Source organism: Balaenoptera borealis, assembly GCF_965194805.1.
Source record: "Balaenoptera borealis genome assembly, chromosome: 20".
Classification (NCBI taxonomy): domain Eukaryota; kingdom Metazoa; phylum Chordata; class Mammalia; order Artiodactyla; family Balaenopteridae; genus Balaenoptera; species Balaenoptera borealis.
This window is the reverse complement of record NC_138879.1, coordinates 48,706,835-48,727,091: the sequence shown is the minus strand read 5'-3', so window position 1 is coordinate 48,727,091 and position 20,257 is coordinate 48,706,835. Positions and strand designations below refer to the sequence as shown.

Sequence of the window (20,257 nt, the reverse complement as noted above, 5' to 3'; positions counted from 1 at the left end):
AAAGAGATGCATTGGCTTAAAAAACTAACCTATTAAAAATCAATAAAATATTATTGATTTAACCTAAGTTTTCCTTCATCTAGAGAAGAATTAATAGACAGTGAATAATATTAATCAGAAGGAAACGAGGGGGTGTGTATGCTTAAAACTTTGGGAGAATAAATTGTTTTTAGAATCACTCAGATACTCTAAAGTACCATTTACATACCTCATAACAAAATAAATTCCAGATGGATTAAATTTGGTTGCGGCGGGGGGAAGTGGACAGAAATTTATTAGCAATACCAACATTCTAGATTGGAACATGAAGTGAAGCAGGATTTAAGAAATCTAAATTTTAGCCTTCAGTGCAGATAAATTTGAGAACTATAGATAAAATAGCCACATCCTGGAGTACATTTCTTTTAAAAAATGTTGAGATACAGCATATATACATAAAAATACACATGCCATGCGTGTAAACTGGATTTTCCAAAGTGAATATTCTTATAGAACCAGCATCCAGATGAAGAAATAGACTATAACTAGCACCAGAACTAAATACCTTTTTATAGCAACTTTACTGAAGTACAATTTACGTGCCATCAATTCACCCACTTAAAGGGTAGAATTTAATTATTTTTAGTATATTCACAGAGTTGTGTAGCCATCACCACAATCAATTTTAGAGCATTTTCATCACCCCACACCCCCCCCATGAAAAAAGAAAAAAACAACCCACACCCATTAGCAATTACTCTTGGTTTCCTTGCAGCCCCCTTAGTCCTAGGCAACCATCAGTCTACTTTCTGTTTCTGTGGAGTTGCCTGTTGCGGTCATTTCATAAAAATGGAATCATATAATGTGTGGTCTTTTGTGACTGACTTCTCTCACTAAGCATAATATGTTTTCAAGGTTCATCCATATTGTAGCATGTATCAGTACTTCATTTCTTTTTATTGCCGAATAATATTCCATTGTATGGAAATATCACATTTTACTGATCCATTCATCTGTTGATGGACATTTGGGTTTTATTCACTTTTTGGCTATTATGAACAATGCTGCTGTGAGCATTCATGTACAAGTGTTGCGTGAACATGTTTTCATTTCTCTTAGGTGTATACCTAGGAGTGGAATCACTGGGTCATATGGTAACTCTATGTTTAATTGTTTGAGGAACTGCCAGGATGTTATCCAAAATGGCTGCACCATTTTTTATTCCCCTATGAGTAGTGTATGAGAGTTCCAATTTCTCCACATCTTTGTCAACACTTGTTTTTATCTGTCTTCTTGATTATAGCCATCCTAGAGAGTATGAAGTAGCATCTCATCATGGTTTTAATGTGCGTGTCTCTGATGGCTAATGATGTGGAACATCTTTTTGTGTGCTTATTGGCCATTTGTGTATCTTCTTTGGAGAAATGCCTATTCAGATCCTTTGCCCATTTAAATTGGGTTATTTTTCTTTTTACTATTGTTGTAAGAATTCTTTATGTATTCTATATGCAAGTCCCTTATTAGATATATTATTTGCGAACATTTTCTCCCATTCTGTGGGTTGTCTTTTCATTTTCTTGATGGTGTCCCTTGCAGCCTGGAAGCTTTTACTTTTGAGGAAGTCCACTTTATCTATTTTCTCTTCTGTTGCTTATGCTTTTGGTGTCATATCTAAGAAACCATTGCCTAATGCAAGGTCATGAAGATTTACTCCTATGTTTTCTTCTAAGAGTTTTATTGTTTTAGCTTTTTACATTTAAATCTTTGATCTATTTGGGTTATTTTTTTATATGGTGTGAGGTAGGAGTGGATTAAATATTTAAATTTTAAAAGTGACACCATAAAATACTAGAAGAAAACAAAAAAATATTTATATAATCTTTGGGTGGAATATTTTCAGTGTATGATACCAAGAGAGAAAAAAGTGACAGAATTGGCTAGATAAAAAGGTAAAATGTTAATATGTTTAATCACAAAGATGGAAGGTAAAGACCCTGGGAGGGAGTATTTGCATGAATGCCATTGTTTCAAATGCCAAGATTATACGATTTTTAAACCCCAAATCTAGCCTGATACCTGGAAACGGAAATTATGTCTAAGCATTCTTGTGTAAAACTAGGTTACAGTCAAAGAGCTGGCCTTAAGGTGTAAAGGTTTTTCACCAGGGTTTGTTGTTGTTGTTATGTTGTTCAGGGAGTAAACTCTCGAAACCCTCGAAGACCCCCACCTAGCTCAGTAAATACAGGAGGAATCACAGAGATCATGGCAGAAGGGGGCGAATTAGAGTTTGTTAAAAGGATCATCCATGACAGTTTACAGCTTCAGAAAAGATTAAGGTAAGTTGGTAATAAGAATATTATCCACTATGTAATTCAGAAAGAAACCGTGTCACTGAGAGGAAACAAAATCACTGTGGTCTGAAGAATAAACAGATAAAACCCGAAAAGGTAGAAGGTCCTACAGTCTGCAAAGACCCTCTTTCTGAGGATGCTCTCATGCCTTTAATTGATTTGTGTTTCCTGTAGTCATCTACAGTGCATGGATAGAAAGAAGGAAAATACCATATGACTGTATTGCTCCCATTAGTATGGTCCTGTGATGGAACAAAACTGATTCAAATATGGCTTTTGATTAGAAAACAGATGGGTTCAGATCTGCCCCATGAACCAGAATAAATTTGTTGCCTAGTCCTTGAAGCAATTTATGTTCTTGGAATCAGTCTCCCAAACGATGACAGATGTGAGCACATTGAGCTGTCAAGAACTTAATGAAGGGAAACTGAGATCACTAACCAGCTCCAGAGGAGAATTAAGTCTATTCATTTTTAAAAGCTAATTATTTCGGACAACACACCTGTCATTAAGCAGCATAAGGTACTCAGAAAGAGCTATTTGTCTCGCTTGACTTCTCACCCTGCCAAGTGTTGGTGAAATGATGGATAATGTGGTAGTTCAGACTAAAAGGGCTTTCAACCCTAGGATTTAGCTTTGTGACATAGAGAAGAATTTTTAAAAATTGTGGTAAAATATGCATAACATAAAATTTACCATCTTAACCATTTTTAAAGTGTACAGTTCAGTAGCATTAAGTACATTCATATTGTTGTGCAGCTAACCTCCAGAACTCTTTCTTCTTGTAAAAGTAAAACTCTGTACCCATTAAACAACTAGTCCCCATTCCCTCTCTTCCCATAACCCCTGGCAACCACCATTCTTCTTTCCATCTCTATGAATTTGACTATTTGAGGTACCTTATGTAAGTGGAATCATATTTGTCCCTTTATGACTGGCTTCTTTCCCTTAGCGTCAAGTCCTCAGTGTTCATCCACGTTATAGCATGTTTCAGAATTTCCTTCCTTTCTAGGGCTGAATAATATTAATATTCCATTGTATGTATATAGCTACATTTTGTTTATCCGTTTATCTGTTGATGGACACTTGGGTTACTTCCACGTTTTGGCTATCGTGGATAGTGTGGCTAGGAACATGGATGTGCAAATATTTCTTAAGACCCTGCTTCGAATTCTTTTGGGTGAATACCCAGAACTGGAATTGCTAAGTAGGGAAGCCTTTTTTTTTTTTTTCCCCCTTTTGGATTTATAGGTGTTTAAAGCTGCTTATTTTAGTAGGCCAGTTCCAGAATCAACAAATATCCTGATTTGTTAAATGTGAGTTTATTTAAATATGGAAAGCAACTGGATTCTTGGATGATCTGCCTCAGAAAATTTACACAATATTAAAGCCAAAGGTTAATAAATTTTTGCCTTAAATTGATTTCTTCAAAGAAAAATGGTACAGATGAACCTGTTTGCAAGGCAGAAATAGAGACACAGACATAGAGAACAAATGTATGGACACCAAGGGGGGAAGAGAGGGGTGGGGTGAATTGGGAGATTAGGATCGACACATATACACTAATATGTATAAAATAGATAACTAATGAGAACCTGCTGTATAGCACAGGGCACTTTACTTAATGCTCTGAGGTGACCTAAATGGGAAGGAAATCCAGAAAAGAGGGGACATATGTATACATATAGCTGATTCACTTCACTGTACAGCAGAAACTAACACAACATTGTAAAGCAACTATACCCCAATTAAAAAAAAAAAACAAAACATTAGGATGTGAGGAAGAAAGAGCCTTAAGTTATACTGAGCATTGAGAAGAGTCTGAGTAAGTAAAGTAAACTGAAAGCAACAGAGCACTGAGACTCATGACAGTAGGTAACTGGGACCATGTGGCCATTTCAGTATCTGTCAGCTTTTGAGGGAACTGGAGTCATTCAACAAAATGGGGAAGGTTGTTTTCAGGAGCCTATTAATCAGTAAGTTTCTATTATTTCCAAAGTTCCATTTGAACTACAAAAAATATGTTTTAAATGAACACCATTCTAAGAGAGGAAATTGGTCAGTACGTTCCAAGTCCGCCTGTACCTGGCTCTGTGGCAGCCCACAAATTGAATGAAAGGTGAACGTTTGCTGGGAAGGGTAAATTGCTAGAGCCCATCATGTCTCTGAAGAGTCAACCATTTCAAGGTTGGTGTCACGTATAGGAAAAGTTACCCAGTTACGATTCATATAAAGAAAGGGTTCAGCAGTCTTGTCTGCTCTGTTAGGACTCAGGCAGGTTGAGAGGGAAGATAAAAGGAGGAAAGGAAGAATGAAGTGATTTTCATTGAAGAGAAAATAGAGCAGTGTTTTTTGAAAGAGTTTTGCTCACAAATATTGTTTACAATTTCATGTCATACTTTGGTGACTTTCATTTGTATATGTTACCAGTTCATGTCCTGCATATTTTTGTAGTTGACATAATGTTTATACCACTATGCAACTCTCAAATTTTAAAATGCTGTGGAAACTGCATATTTTGAAGCTATGAAAAATAAGGGATTGAAAACAAGTATTTAAACCCCACCATCTGCTTCTTATGCCCCTCTTGTTCCTGAAGAAATGCAGAAATTAAGCCAAATTTGTAACATTATGGAGTGAAATAAGTTATATTTGTTGGACTGATCTCAGTGATGGCACTCCAGATGCCTCACCTCCCCGTTATGATTCATGCCTTGCCTAAGTCACGCTCAGCAGCAAGTGCAGTTTTGTATCTTAAGGAATTTTGCAGCTGGGAGGCCCTTGAGAGAGAAAGTTATCCAACCTCTTAGTTGTACAGATTAGAAATTTGGGACCCAGATCTCCTAATTCTGGTCCAGTGCTCTTTCCACCACTCTGTGTAGCCTCTGTAGCCCAGACTGCAGTTAGACTTCTAAGTACACAGCCTTTTCTTTTCTACTCCTTTTCTTTTCTTTTTTCTTTTCTTTATTGTTGAGGTATAATTGACATATGACATTATTAGATGACCTTTCTACTGTTGATGAAGATTTTCAAGTGCTTGTCTTAATAGCATTTTCTTTTTTTAGAGACTCACTCACCTAACCTTCTAAATACATTAGCAGACTTTATCAAACCCCTTATGGCCTGGATTTTACTCTTGTCATTGGTTATTAGGTCTATAGCTGATGCCCTTTATGGCAGTGATTCTGTGATTTTTCCAGGAACCAGATTTACCAAGTTCCAACTTAATACTGGTTTTACTCCCTGTTCTTGCTTTTTCCTTTCCATTCCTTACCCCCTGCCAGATGGTGGAGACTTCTTGGGTCTGGGTAAAATCCACATATCTGGTGATGGATAATAAATTAAACAATCTAGGCCTTTTGAAATGTGATTCTTTGACTTTTTTTTTTTTTTTTTTTTTTTGATGTGGACCATTTTTAAAGTCTTTATTGAATTTGTTACAATATTGCTTCTGTTTTATGTTTTGGTTTTCTGGCCAGGAGGCATGTGGGATCTTAGCTCCCTGACCAGGGGATCGAACCCACACCTGCTGCATTGGAAGGTGAAGTCTTAACCAATGGACTGCCAGGGAAGTCCCTCTTTGACTTATCTTTTAAATTTTTTCTCATTGGTAAAGTGAGATAATAATAGCTACCTCATACCTCATAGGGTAGTCATAGAATTGAATGATTATGTATTTGATGTAATTAAAAATAATAATGAATAGCAAATAGGATCTTTTAAACTCTTGACCATTTTAGGAATCCAGTAGATTTAAATGCTATGGTCTACTGTGTTGAAAGGAAATGTTAAGAGTACTCTGCTATTTTACTTTAATGCAAAGTCCCCCTCCTTTTCTGTTTTTTTCTTAAAACTAGGTGCTAGCATAGTTTTGGGGTGCTGTAAGTGATGGTTGCAAGGAACAATTGTAGGGCTTCCTTGGTGGCACAGTGGTTAAGAATCTGCCTGCCAGTGCAGGGGACACTGGTTCGAGCCCTGGTCCAGGAAGATCCCACATGCCGCAGAGCAACTAAGCCAGTGCACCACAACTACTGAGCCTGTGCTCTAGAGCCTGCGAGCCACAACTACTGAAGCCTGCATGCCTAGAGCCTGTGCTCTGCAACAAGAGAAGCCACCACAATGAGAAGCCTGTGCACAGCAGTGAAGAGTAGCCCCCGCTCACTGCAACTAGAGAAAGCCTGCGCGCAGCAACGAAGACCCAACACAGCCAAAAATAAAATTAAAAAAAAAAAAGAACAATTGTAAATTTTATAACTGAGCTTTTAGTTAATTTTCCAGCTGAAAGACTGTCCAGTTCTACAACAAACTTTGACTTACCTTTATAAAAGGGTAAGCCACTTCATTTTCCTTGTCTGTAAGGTTGGGATAATACCTTTTATGGTATTAAATGTTAAAAGAACATAGGAGCCAGCTCCCACATTGTTAAAAGAACAATATGGGACAATATAAGCTGAGAATGAATAATGACAATAATGGATTATAACCCACTGAATAAAGTAAGCAAATAAAATACATAGGGGGATAGAGGAAAAGCTCCTTGTTTACTCTAGAATGCCAACTAATAAATGTAGAAGGAATAATAAAATTAGAAAAATCACTGTTTTGCAGTCATTATAGTAATAATTGATTTCATGGAGGAATCAACAATGGAAAGTTTGAAGAGGAACAGGATATTTTCATAGTTTCAAAGTATTTCCCCAGTTACAAAGTATTTCAGTTACAGAGGGATATATGGTAACTTTATAGTGGAGAGACTGGGGGATACCACCTTGACCAGGTGATCACCTCCTGATGGGGGTCACCTAGAAGGACACGTAGCACCTCTGTGCTCTTCATGCCCAAAATGTTTTACCTGAATCTATGAGGAAATTTCAGAGAAACCAACTTGAGGGATTTTGTAAGACAATTTTTCAAAAATATTAAGGTCCTGAAAGTAAAAAAAGACCACAGAACTGTTCCAGATTGAAAGAGACTAAAGAGACTTGACACGTAAATGAAATGCGTAATCCTAGATTGGATCTTGCATCAGGGGAGAAAATTGACATGAAGGACGTTATCGGGATAATTGGTGAAATTTGAGTATGGACTGTATTCCAGATAATAGTATCGTATGAGTGTTAAATTTTCTCAATTTGATCATTGTTCTGTGGTTATAAAAGAGAATGTCCTTGTTTTGAAAATGTACATGCCAAAATATTTAACATTAGGGGCATGATGATGTCTGTAGCTAACTCTCAAATGGTTTAGAAAAAAACACACACAGAGCAAGCAAATGGGGCAAAGTACAGTGAATCTGGGTGAAGAGTGTACTGGAATCATTTGTACTAACCTTGCAATTTCTATACGTTTGAAATAATTTCAAAATAATTTTTCTTGAAACCTGCTGTCTCTAAGGAATTACTAAATGCTGTAATGAGTGGAGTGCTACTTTCATCATTAAAATAGTATAATGGGTTCAAAATCTCTTGGGTAACTGATCTTCCTTTTCATTTTTTTTTCCTACATGCGTTTTGATTAGTTGTCACAAGATGCCTGTTGAGAGTAGCTAGGATCTAATGGGTAGGCTTTTTTTTTTTCTGGTTGCGTCAGGTCTTAGTTGCCTGCGGCACACAGGATCTTCGTTGAGGCCTGCGGTATCTTTCGTTGCGGTGCGTGGGCTTTTCTCTAGTGGCGCGTGGGCTCCAGGGCAAGTGGGCTCTGTAGTTTGTGGCATGTGGGCTCTAGTTGAGGCGCGCGAGTTCAGTAGTTGTGGCGCACGGGCTTAGTTGCCCCATGGCATGTGGGATCTTAGTTCCCTAACCAGGGATTGAACCTGTGTCCCCTGCATTGGAAGGCGGATTCTTTACCACTGGACCACGAGGGAAGTCCCTCAGTAGGCATTTTTTTAAAAAGTGAAGCTAAAACAATTTTTAATACACCCAATTACTTCTGCTTGTTCTATAAGAAATATAACTTGCAGAAAACAGTTGATATATTGATGAGATTCAATCTTAAGATAGGGAATTCCCTGGTGGTCCAGTGGTTAGGACTCTGCGCTTTCACTGTCAAGGGCGTGGGTTCAATCCCTGGTCAGGGAACTACGATCCTGCAAGCCGTGTGGCCAAAAAAAAAAAAGAAAGAAAAAAGAAAAGATTCACAATATACTACTTAGCTTACAGTAAGGGTTAAAAGAAATGAACTCTGCCAAGCCCATGTTAAGTACCAACGACATATTACAAGCCTGAGTTATTTAAATATTTGCTTCCCTTCATTTCCTGAGGAAATTTGTAGCATCTTTCTTTTGTCTCTGTTCTGGGCCTTTTCTTGGCTTCTGGTGACTCTGATCTAATCTGTTCAGGACATGGATGCAACTACAGATGATCATACTAAGTGAAGAAGTCAGAAAGAGAGAGACAAATACCATATTATATCACTTATATGTGGAATCTAAAATATGGCACAAATGAACCTATCTATGAAACAGAAACAGACTCACTGACATAGAGAACAGACTTGTGGTTGCCAAGGGGGAGAGGAGATGGTGGAGGGATGAAGTGGGAGTTTGAAGTTAGTAGGTGCAAACTATTACCTACAGAATGGATGAACAACAAGGTCCTACTGTATAGCACAGGGAACTATATTCAGTATCCTGGGATAAACCATAATGGAAAAGAGTATAAAAAAGAATGTCTGTATGTGTATAACTGAGTCACTTTGCTGTACAGCAGAAATTAACACATTGTAAATCAACTATACTTCAATGAAAAAAAATTTTTTTAAAAATCTATTCCGGAATGCTAATTTTAAAAGAAAGGTGTTAATTAACCTATTTTATACTGTTACTTTGTGAGTACTAATTGCTCTTAATTTCTTTTCCTTCATCTTGTTCCTAACTTACCAAAGGCTTTTAATTCCTGGTTAATGATTTCTCCACTGCCTTCTTAAAGGGAGCATATTCTTTTTCTTCCAAACCTTGTAAAGCCGCCAAATGCAATAGATTGTGCTCTGAGTAAATTTACCCAGGTTTGTTTAAAGTAATTTAGGTAGGACAATTATTTATTTGTGTTTTCAAATCAGAAAAAGGATTGTTTAAACAAAAATAAGGATTGTCATCCGTTGTTGAACCCACAAACAATAAAAACAAATAAAATATTGGTTAATGCACACTACTTCTAAAGCAGTATAATAGTTTTTGTCATACTTTTATAATTAATTAGATTTTCATCTGTATTATTTAATGTGTTAGGTTGAACCGTATAAAATTGCCAGTCTTCAACAGTTTCCAACTCATAAAAATGGAAATTTTTTGTAGTTTTAACTTGGCATGTGATTTTAGAGGCTCTTAAATTCACTTAGAGTTTTTGTTACTTTAAAATTCACCTTCATAGTAGCTATTTTGCATACAGACAGATACATATTGAATGTATATCCCCTTAATCTGAAATTTCTCTTTAAAACTAATGTGCAATTAGATGAATTTCAAATGACAGGAGTAATTATGATGCTTGGTGAAAAAAGCAGGATACAGATTATGTATTGCTAGTATAACTAAGCTATGTTATAAAGCAAGAAATATGCAAAACATTACTGTATTGTTAACTATTCTTTATATTTGAAGATATAAGGTACATTATTATTTAGAAATTTATATACTTAAATCAGTTCTATTGAGGTATAACTTACTTACAGTTACATTCTCCAATTTAAGTGTATGATTTGATGCATTTTGACAAATGTGTACATTACCACCACCACAATCAAGATAATAGAACATTTCCATCACTGTAAAAAAGTTCCCTAGTGGCCCTTTGCAGTCTCTTCCCACCCTACCCAGCCTCTAGTGATCACTGATTTTTCTGTCACAGTAGTTGTTTGTTTGTTTGTTTTTTGTTTTGTTTTATTTATTTTTTGGCTGTGTTGCGTCTTTGTTGCTGCGTACGGGCTTTTCTCTAGTTGTGGCGAGCAGGGGCTACTCTTCGTTGCGGAGCACGGGCTCTAGGCACGCGGGCTTTAGTTGTTGTGTCACAGTAGTTTTGCCTGTTTAGACTTTTAAATAAATGGAATCATACAGAATGTAGTTTTTTGTGTCTGGCTTTGTATTGTAAATATTTTAACTTTTCTGTGTATTATGATGTTTTGACCTCTCTGGCTGGGGGAGACTGCCCCTCCCTGGGCTCTTCGCTTCTTAGATATGGCAAAGGACCAGCCTGAGCAGGCCTTGGATCTGCAAGACCAGAGCCCTCCCTCCTCTCTCTGCCCTTTCAGCCCAGGAGGCCATCTTCCTCTGCCTGAGTCATCCCAGGGCTGGGTGCCAGGCAACTGGGGACCACTCCATAGCCCAGAGCCCACGGAGGTTATTCACACTAGCTGATCCTAAAGTGCTGCCCTTGCCCTGCCTGGCCCGTCCTGAGGAGACGCCAATAAAGGCCGTGGCCTAAGCACTCCCCTCACTCCTGTCATCTGCCTCCTGACCACCCTAGTGTCTTCCCCATGTGACCCTGCATGGTGAGTCCTGCCTGTCTCTAGGAGTTGTAAGTATAATAAACTTTGTTTTTTCCTGAGCCTGTCCTCTGTCTCCTCGTGGCTGCGCCTGACTTGCCATCTCATGAAAGAACACAAAACAGGCTTTGGCGTAGCATGTCCATGCATTGTATGAATAGTCTCCCTTTTTATTGCTAAGTAGTATGCTGTTATGTGCATATACCCAATTTGTTAATCCACTCACCAGTTGATGGACATTTGGGTCATTTCCAGGTTTTGGCTAGTATGGATAACACCGCTGTGAACATTTGCATACAAGTCTTCGTGTGGACTTAAGTTTTCCTCTGTCTTGAGTAAATACCTAGGAGTAGGATTCCTGAGTCAAGTTGCCAGGCTGTTTTCAAGTGGCTGTATGTACTATTTTACATTCTCACCAGCAATGTTTGAGAGTTCCAGCTGACACCATTTGATATTGTCATTCTTTTAAAGTTTATCCATTCTAATGGTTATATAGTGATATCTCATTCTGGTTTTAAGTTGCATTTCACCGATGACCAGTGATGGGGGCATCTTTACATGTGCTTGTTGGTCATTCCCGTATCTCTCTTTCTTTTGTAATAGACTTTTTTTTTTTTAATTTTATTGGATTCTAGTTGATTTACAATGTTGTGTTAGTTTCAAGTGTACATAGACTTTAATTCTTAGACTAGTTTAAGGTACAGCAAAATTGAGGGGAAATTACAGAGATTTCCCATATACTCCTGCCCTACACATGCATAACCTCCCGCATTCTCAGTATTCCTCACCAGAGTGGGATGTTTGTTAAAATTGATGAGCCTACATGGACACTTCATTATCACCCAGAGTCCATCATTTACATTAGGGTTCATCCTTGCTGTTGTATGTTCTGTGAGTTTGGACACATATGTATTTACAAGTATCCACCATTATAATATCATACATAATATTTCCACTGCCTTAAAAATCCTCTATGCTCTATGTATTCACCCCCTTCCCCCCCACCCACTGATCTTTTTATCATCTCTATAATTTTGCCTTTTCCAGAGTGCCGTATAGTTAGAATCATACACTATGTAGCCTTTTCAGATTGGCTTCTTTCACTTAGTCATATGTATTTAAGTTTCCTCCATGTCTTTTCATGGCTTAATAGCTCATTTCTTTTTTTTTTTTTTTTAAATTGTCACTTTTTTTTTTTTTTTAATTTTGTAGCTACTTTATTTATTTATTTATTATTTATTTTTGGCTGTGTTGGGTCTTCGGTTCGTGCGAGGGCTTTCTCTAGTTGCGGCAAGCGGGGGCCACTCTTCATCGCGGTGCGGGGACCGCTCTTCATCGCGGTGCGCAGGCCTTTCACTATCGCGGCCCCTCCCGTTGCGGGGCACAGGCTCCAGACGCGCAGGCTCAGTAGTTGTGGCTCATGGGCCCAGCTGCTCCGTGGCATGTGGGATCTTCCCAGACCAGGGCTCGAACCCGTGTCCCCTGCATTGGCAGGCAGATTCTCAACCACTGCGCCACCAGGGAAGCCCGCTCATTTCTTTTTAACGCTGAATAATATTACATTGTCCAAATGTACCACAGTTTATTTATCCATTCACCTACTGAAGGGCATCTTGGTTGTTTCCAAGTTTTGACAGTTATGAATAAAGCTGCTATAGACATCTGTGTGCGTATTTTTGTGTGGGCATAAGTTTTCAGCTCCTTTGGGTAAATACCAATGAGCACGATTGCTGGATCACATGGTAAGAGTATGTTTGGAAGACTGCCAAACTGTCTTCCAAAGCAGCTAGACCTTTTTTGCCTTTCCACTAACAGTGAATGAGAGCTTCTGTTGCTCAATATCTTTACCAGCATTTGGTATTGTTAGTGTTCTGGATTTTGGCCATAGGTGTGTAGTGGTATCTCATTTTAATTTCCATTTCCTTGATGACATGTGATTTGGAGCATCTTTTTATATGCCTGTTTACCATCTGTATATCTTCCTTGATGGGTATCTTATTAGATACCCATTTTAAAACCAGGTTTGTTTTCATATTGTTGAGTTATAAGAGTTCTTTGTATATTTCAGATAACAGTCCTTTGTCAGATATGTGTTCTGTAAGTATTTTCTCCCTATCAGTGACTTGTCTTTTCATTCTCTTGACAGTATCTTTCACAGAGCTTAATGAAGTCCAGATTATCAATTCTTTCTTTCATGGATCCTGCCTTTGGTGTTGGCATCTACAAGGTCATTACCAAATCCAAGGTCATCTAGATCTTCTCCTATATTATCTTCTAGGAGTTTTATAGTTTTGTTTTGTTTTTTTTTATAATGTGGATGTCTAGGCCAGCACCATTTGTTGAAAAGACTGTCTTTGCTCCATTTCATTTTGGTTATTAGGAATCTGTGTCCTTTCTTTTTTTTTCTTAGCCTGGCTAGAGGCTTATTGAATTTATTGATCTTTTTAAAGAACCAACTTTTGACTTCATTGATTTTTCTCTGTTGATTTCCTGATTTCAATTTTTATTATTTCTTTTCTTCTGTTTGTTTTGTATTTAATTTGCTCTTTTAGCTTCCTGAGGTGGAAGCTTAGATGATAGATCTTAGATCTTTCTTTTCTTTTTTTTTTTTTTTAAATGTTGTGGAGTGCCACGTACAGGGAAGTGTAGATTGTAGGAAAGCTCAGTGTTGTGTTTTTTTTGTTTGTTTATTTATTTATTTATTTATGGCTGTGTTGGGTCTTCGTTTATGTGCGAGGGCTTTCTCTAATTGTGGCAAGTGGGGGCCACTCTTCATCGCGGTGCGTGGGCCTCTCACTATCGCGGCCTCTCTTGTTGCGGAGCACAGGCTCCAGACGCGCAGGCTCAGTAATTGTGGCTCACGGGCCCAGTTGCTCTGCGGCATGTGGGATCTTCCCACACCAGGGCTCGAACCCATGTCCCCTGCATTGGCAGGCGGATTCTCAACCACTGTGCCACCAGGGAAGCCCTAGATCTTTCTTTTCTAATGTATTTATTCAATGCTATAAATTTCCCTCAAGCACTGCTTTCACTACTCACATTTTAACAAGTTGTATTTTCATTTTCATTTAGTTAAAAATATTGCTTAGGACTTCCCTGGTGGCACAGTGGTTAAGAATCCGCCTGCCAATGCAGGGGACACGGGTTCGAGCCCTGGCCTGGGAAGATCCCACATGCCATGGAGCAAGTAAACCCATGCGCCACAACTACTGAGCTTGTGCTCTAGAGCCCACGAGCCACAACTACTAAGCTCGTGTGCCACAGCTACTGAAGCCCGCGCGCCTACAGCCCATGCTCCGCAACAAGAGAAGCCACCGCAATGAGAAGCCCGTGCACCGCAACAAAGAGTAGCCCCCACTCGCCGCAACTAGCGAAAAGCCCACACGCAGCAACGAAGACCCAGTGCAGCCAAAAATAAATAAATAAATTTATTTTTTAAAAAAATATTGCTTACTTTCTCTTGAGATTTCTTCTTTGACCCATGTGTTATTTAGAAATGTATTGTTTAATCTCCAAGTATTTGGGGATTTTCCAGTTCTCTTTCTGTTACTGATTTCAAGTTTAATTCCCTGTGGTGTAAGAGCAGGTGTTGTATGATTTTTATTCTTTAAAATTTGTTAACATGTATTTTACGGCCCAGAACACGGTCTGTCTTGGTGAATATTCCATGTGAGCTTGAGAGGAATGTGTATTCTGCTGTTGTTGGATGAATAGTTTATAGATGTCATTAGAGCCAGTTGATTGATGGTATTGTGAGTTCAACTATGTCTTTACTGATTTTCTGCCAGCTGGATCTGTCCATTCTGATAGAGGGTTGTTGAAGTTTCCATCTCTAGTAGAGGATTCATCCATTTCTCCTTGCAGCTCTATCAGTTTTTGCCTCATGTAGTTTGATGCTCTGTTGTTAGGTACAAACATTAAGGATTGTTAAGTCTTCTTGGAAGATTGTCATCTTTAGCATTGTGTAATTATTCCCGATAACTTGCCTTGGTTTGAAGTCAGCTGTGTCTGAAATAAGTATTTCACTCCACTCTCTTCTTGCTTGCTTGATTTCTTAAGACAAGTTGGATGTAATTCTTTTTTTTTTTTTTTTTTTTTAATAAATTTATTTATTTATTTTGGCTGTGTTGGGTCTTCGCTTCCGTGCGAGGGCTTTCTCCAGTTGCGGCAAGTGGGGGCCACTCTTCATCGCGGTGCGCGGGCCTCTCACTGTCGTGGCCTCTCTTGTTGTGGAGCACAGGCTCCAGACGCGCAGGCTCAGTAATTGTGGCTCACGGGCCTAGTCGCTCCGCGGCATGTGGGATCCTCCCAGACCAGGGCTCGAACCCGTGTCCCCTGCATTGGCAGGCAGACTCTCAACCACTGCACCACCAGGGAAGCCCAAGTTGGATGTAATTCTTATCAATAGGTAAGGTGTATCTTTTTCTAGCTTCTTTGAGGATTTTTTCTTTATCTTTTTGATTTTCTGTGTTTTAAAAATCACACGCCTAGGTGTAGTTTTCTGGGCGTTTTTTCTGCTCAGTGTTCTCTTAGCTTCCTGGATCTGTGGTTTGTGTCTGACATTAATTTGGGGGAATTCTCAGTCATTGTTTCAGATTCTTCTGTTCTTTTCTCTTTCTTTTCCTTCTAGATTTCCATTACACATATTTTATACCTTTTGTAGTTGTCCCACAGTTCCTGGATATTGTATTCTGGTTGTTTTCCTTTTTTTTTTGAATCAACATTTTAAAAATATATATATATATTTATTTATTTATTTGGTTGAGCTGGGTCTTAGTTGAGGCAGGCGGGCTCCTTAGTTGCGGCTCACCAGCTCCTTAGTTGCGGCACTTGGGCTCCTTAGTTGCAGCATGCATATGGGATCTAGTTCCCTGAACAGGGATTGAATCCGGGCCCCCTGCATTGGCAGGTGGACTCTTAACCACTGTGCCACCAGAGAAGCCCTGGCTTGCATTATTTCTGATGAGAAGTCTGATATTAAATATTTATCTTTATTCTTTTGAACAAAAAGTGACTCTACCCTCTCCCTGCTTTTAAGATTTTTCTTTTTATCTCTAATTTTCCGTAATTTGATTATAAGGTGCCTTAGTATGTTTTTTGTTTTAATTTTTATTTTATATTGGAGTAGAGTTGATTAACAATGTTGTGTTAGTTTAAGGTGTACAGCAACGTGATTCAGTTATACATATAGATATATCTATTCTTTTTCAAATTCTTTTCCCATTTAGGTTATTGCAGAGTATTGAGCAGAGTTCCCTTGTGCTATACAGTAGGTCCTTGTTGGCTGTTTTAAATATATAGTATGGTTTTCTTTATGTTTCTTCTGTGTGGAGTTCATTGAACTTCTTGTATATGTGTTTATAGTTTTTATCAGTTTTGGAAAAATTTTGACCTTTTTTTCAAATATTTTTGTCCCCCTTTTGCCCCTTTTCTGAACCCCCAGTTATGTGTACTGCTTGATATTGTCCCATTGGTCACTGGTGCTGCATTTTATTTTTTTGGTCTTTTTCTTTTTTTTTTTCCCCCCCTGTGTGCTTTATTTCAGGTAGTTGTTTTGCTGTGTCTTCAAGTTCACACATCTTTTCTTTTGCAGAGTCTAATATGCTGTTAATCCCATCTGTGAATTTTTTATTTTAGAGATTATAATTTTCATGTCTAGAAGTTCCATTTGGTTAGTTTTTATATCTTCCCTCTTGCTCTTCATCATGTCCATGTTTGTTATGGAGCATATTTCTAATAGCTGTTTTGATGTCCTCATCTCCTAATTCCATCATCTCTCTTATGTCTTGGTCTGTTTCTAGTGATTGATTTTTAAATCCTGGTTGTGAGTCATTTTCCTGCTTTTTTTATTTTTATTTATTTTATTTATTATTTTTGGCTGCATTGGGTCATTGTTGCTATGTGTGGGCTTTCTCTAGTTGCGGCGAGCAGGAGCTTCTCTTCATTGCGGTGTGTGGGCTTCTCATCATGGTGACTTCTCTTGTTGCGGAGCATGGGCTCTAGGCGCACGGGCTTCAGTAGTTGTGGCACACGGGCTTAGTTGCTCTGCGGCACGTGGGATCTTCCCAGACCAGGGCTCGAATCCGTGTCCCCTGCATTGGCAGGCGGATTCTTAACCACTGTGCCACCAGGGAAGCCCTCCTGCTTCTTTCAATGTCTGGTAGTTTTTGACTGGATGCTGCACATTGCATATCTTATGTTTGGGGGTGCTGCATTTCATTGTATTCCTTTAAAGGGTGTTGAACTTTGTTTTGATGGTTACTTGAGTTACTTGTGATGAGTTGGATCCTTTCAAATCTTGCTTTTAAGCTTTATTAGGGTAGATATAGAACAGGCTGTAGCCCATTACAAAGCAGTATCCTTTCCAGGACTCCACTAGATGCCCCTTTTATTAACAGGGTCTTTCTGCTCTGACTAGTAGATCCACAAACTAGTCCCAGCTGTCTGGAATCCAGGAATTGTTCAGCTTACTGCTTTCTGAGAGTTCTTTCCCTAGCCTCCACCCCACACATGTAGATCATTCTGCAGAATATTCCAGCGACCTCCTCTGCAGGTGCCCAGAATTCTCTCCGTATGCAGCTCCTTCCTCTTATATTTTGCTCTTCACATTCTTACTGCCTCAGCCTCTCTGAACTCCAGTCTCTGTCTCATCAATTCAGCAAGATTATTGGGTTCTGTTTTAGTTTCCTTTCCCTGCTTTGCAGCTTGGGAATTTCCTTCAGGCAGTAAGCTCTGGCAGTTAGTTACAGGGCTCACCTTGTTTGTCTCTCTGAGATCATAGGTCTTCACTGCAGTTGTCCAGTGTCTGAAAAATTGTTTCATATATTTTGTCCAGTTTCCTAGTTTATGGTGGAAGGGCAATTTCCTTACTAGTTAATCCTTCATATGCTGAAGCAGAAGTCCTGTATAAATTTTATACTTTGCAAACTTTTTAGAATAATCAGAAGAAATAAGGTCTGTCCTTTTACCTTTTAACCAGTTCACTCCATCTTCCTACTCCCTCTTCTGGATTTGTATTTGCTATAGAAGAAATTGATTTCATGTTCTGTTGAAACTTTAATGCAATATATATTCTTAAGTTATTTGCAAGTGAGTGCATCTCAAAATACAGGTTCATGCTAGATTTTAGAATTTCTTTTAATATGGTGTGTGGCGGGGTGTATATGCATGTTTTTACTGTTGTTTATTAACTAATTTCTGTCCCAAAGCTAAATGACCTTCATTCTGAGCACACTGCAGGTGAGACCTCTCTCTCTTACTCTCTTTCCACATACATACAGCACTAAAATCATTGGAGAGGCTAAGTGGCTTTTTGTTTAAGTTGCTTTGGGCTATTGATACAATTCTTGTTATTGTCACTTGTAACTTAACTCAATATTTGTTTGCTACTCTTATCTTTTTCACTTGAGTAATGCTTAACTGTAAAAACGTATAACCACATAAACAGTGTTTGACTTGCCTGATTCCCCCCTCCAGGTGGTATAGCTGTATGCTGGGAAAGAAATGCAGCCTGGCTCCTCTGAAGGAAGAACTTCGAATACAAGGGGTAAGGCTTTGTCATTACTATTCTGGTGTATCCACTTTTGATGGTACTTGGAGTATAGATAGAACTGTCCTTTATACCTAAAAGCTCTAAATGTGTTTTTTGTTTGTTTATTTTTTAATGTTGTAATTTTGGGGCTAAAGGGAACTTTTTATAAATTATTAAAATAAGGCCTTCTTTGACCAATAAGAAAAGATGGGGAAAACAGGATGAGTAGAATGTCAGAGAGAAACCAGACATCAAAAAACCTGGTGTCTGCCTACCACTGACCCCACATCTGACTCCATTATAACTGCAGAAACTGAAGCTAAGGGGCTTGTTCCAGGTCACACGTCTAGTTATCACCGAACAGCTGAAACCAGAATGATCTTCAGTCCGGTGTGTGATCTTCACCCCACTATGGTGTGACCAACACAAGTTCAGCCCCTTGCTTTTGTTTTGAAAAGCAGGTGACAAATACATACTTCCCCAACTCCCCTCCCAGTTTATGGTGTTTGGGCATGAATAGGCAGGAGCAGGGTGACTTTTACAGAGAAGGGGGTCAGATGTGGGTTCAGCGGTAGAACCAAGTTTCTGATTTCAGTTTTCTCTCTGACATTCTACTCATCCTATTTTCCCCACAACACCTTTTCTTTGTTAAAATTGTAACAGCTAGAAAGTAGTTCTGTTTTCTTTCCTAAAATCTGGTAGACAAAAGGGAGACTAGATAGCTGTGTCTAGCTAGGCCTTAGAGGCTCTCTTTCCTAAACAAAAGAACATTTGAATCATTTTACCAGTGGTTCTCTGAAGGGCTGTGTTTTGAGTGTTTCATATATTGGACCTTCAGGCCAGAACTATAAATTCTCTCTTGTGTTTTATGGCAGGAAGAAAGCCCACAACTTTATTGAGAGGTAATTTATTCATTGATTATTAGGCAGCTGTGCGTAACTGTTTTTGGACGGTAGTGTTTGTTAACTGATAAAAAGAACGACCAACATATAATTTAACATGAGGCAGGAGCCAGAAACATAGTAGAATTACTAGAATGATGAGATGCTGTGTTTGCTGGTTTCAGGTTCCTAAAGTCACCTACACTGAATTCTGCCAAGGTCGGACAATGAGGTGGGCTTTGGCTTGGAGTTTTTATGATGATGTAACAGTACCAGTAAGTAGAGACCTTCCTGTAGCTTCTCTGAATTCCAGCACATGGTGGGTTTTAGTAGGTCATAAATGAACTAAATCTGTACTGTCCTGTTTTCCTGAAGTTTGCCCCAAATGCTTATGTCAGAATGGAAAGGGGAGGGGTTGCAATGGGGAAATGAGGAGATGTTGGTCAAAGGTTATACTTCCAGTTGTAAGATGAATAAGTTCTTGGGATCTAATGTACGGCGTGGTGACTATAGTTAACAATACTGTATTATATACCTTAAAGTTGCTAACAGAATAGATCTTGTGTTCTCACCACAAAAAAAAAAGTAATTATGTGAGGTGATTGAGGTGTTAACTAACCTTATTTGGTAGTCATTTCACGATATTTGTGCAACAAATCATCACAATTGTACACCTTAAACTTACACAATGATATATGCCATTTGTACCTCAATGAAGCTGGAGAAAAAAAAAAAAAAAAAGAATGGAAAGTGGTTGTAAACCAGACATGGTCCTGGAAGGCTGACCGTGGTGACTGTGGAACCTTTCTCTGTGAGTTTGTGCAACTCATTGATTGTTACTCAGCAGACATAAATGAATTGGAAATGCATCTTTTAGGAATTAAAAAATTCAGGTACAAAAACTTTGTGGGTATGATTATTCTGTTAGATATTCCTCAAGCACTGAAATTGAAGTCTGTTTATTTTCTCTTAACACTGCTGTTTTCCTAGAGTAGCTATCTCCTGGGGTTCCTGGTGGATGTAGAAATTACCATTTG

General features: G+C 38.6%; 1 protein-coding gene across 4 annotated transcripts in view; it reads left to right on the top strand.

The window, feature by feature from the left end:
- The window catches only part of METTL16 (methyltransferase 16, RNA N6-adenosine), a 56,992-nt gene that overhangs the window by 24,089 nt on the left and 12,646 nt on the right, over positions 1-20,257 (top strand). For 3 of the 4 annotated variants that reach the window (XM_082370691.1, XM_082370692.1, XM_082370693.1), the window contains exons 6-8: positions 2,173-2,315; positions 18,285-18,354; positions 19,406-19,495. In XM_082370691.1, coding sequence (XP_082226817.1) covers positions 2,173-2,315; positions 18,285-18,354; positions 19,406-19,495 — 303 coding nt within the window. The remainder of the gene's footprint in view (positions 1-2,172; positions 2,316-18,284; positions 18,355-19,405; positions 19,496-20,257) is intronic. The other variant, XM_082370694.1, reaches the window with a different exon arrangement.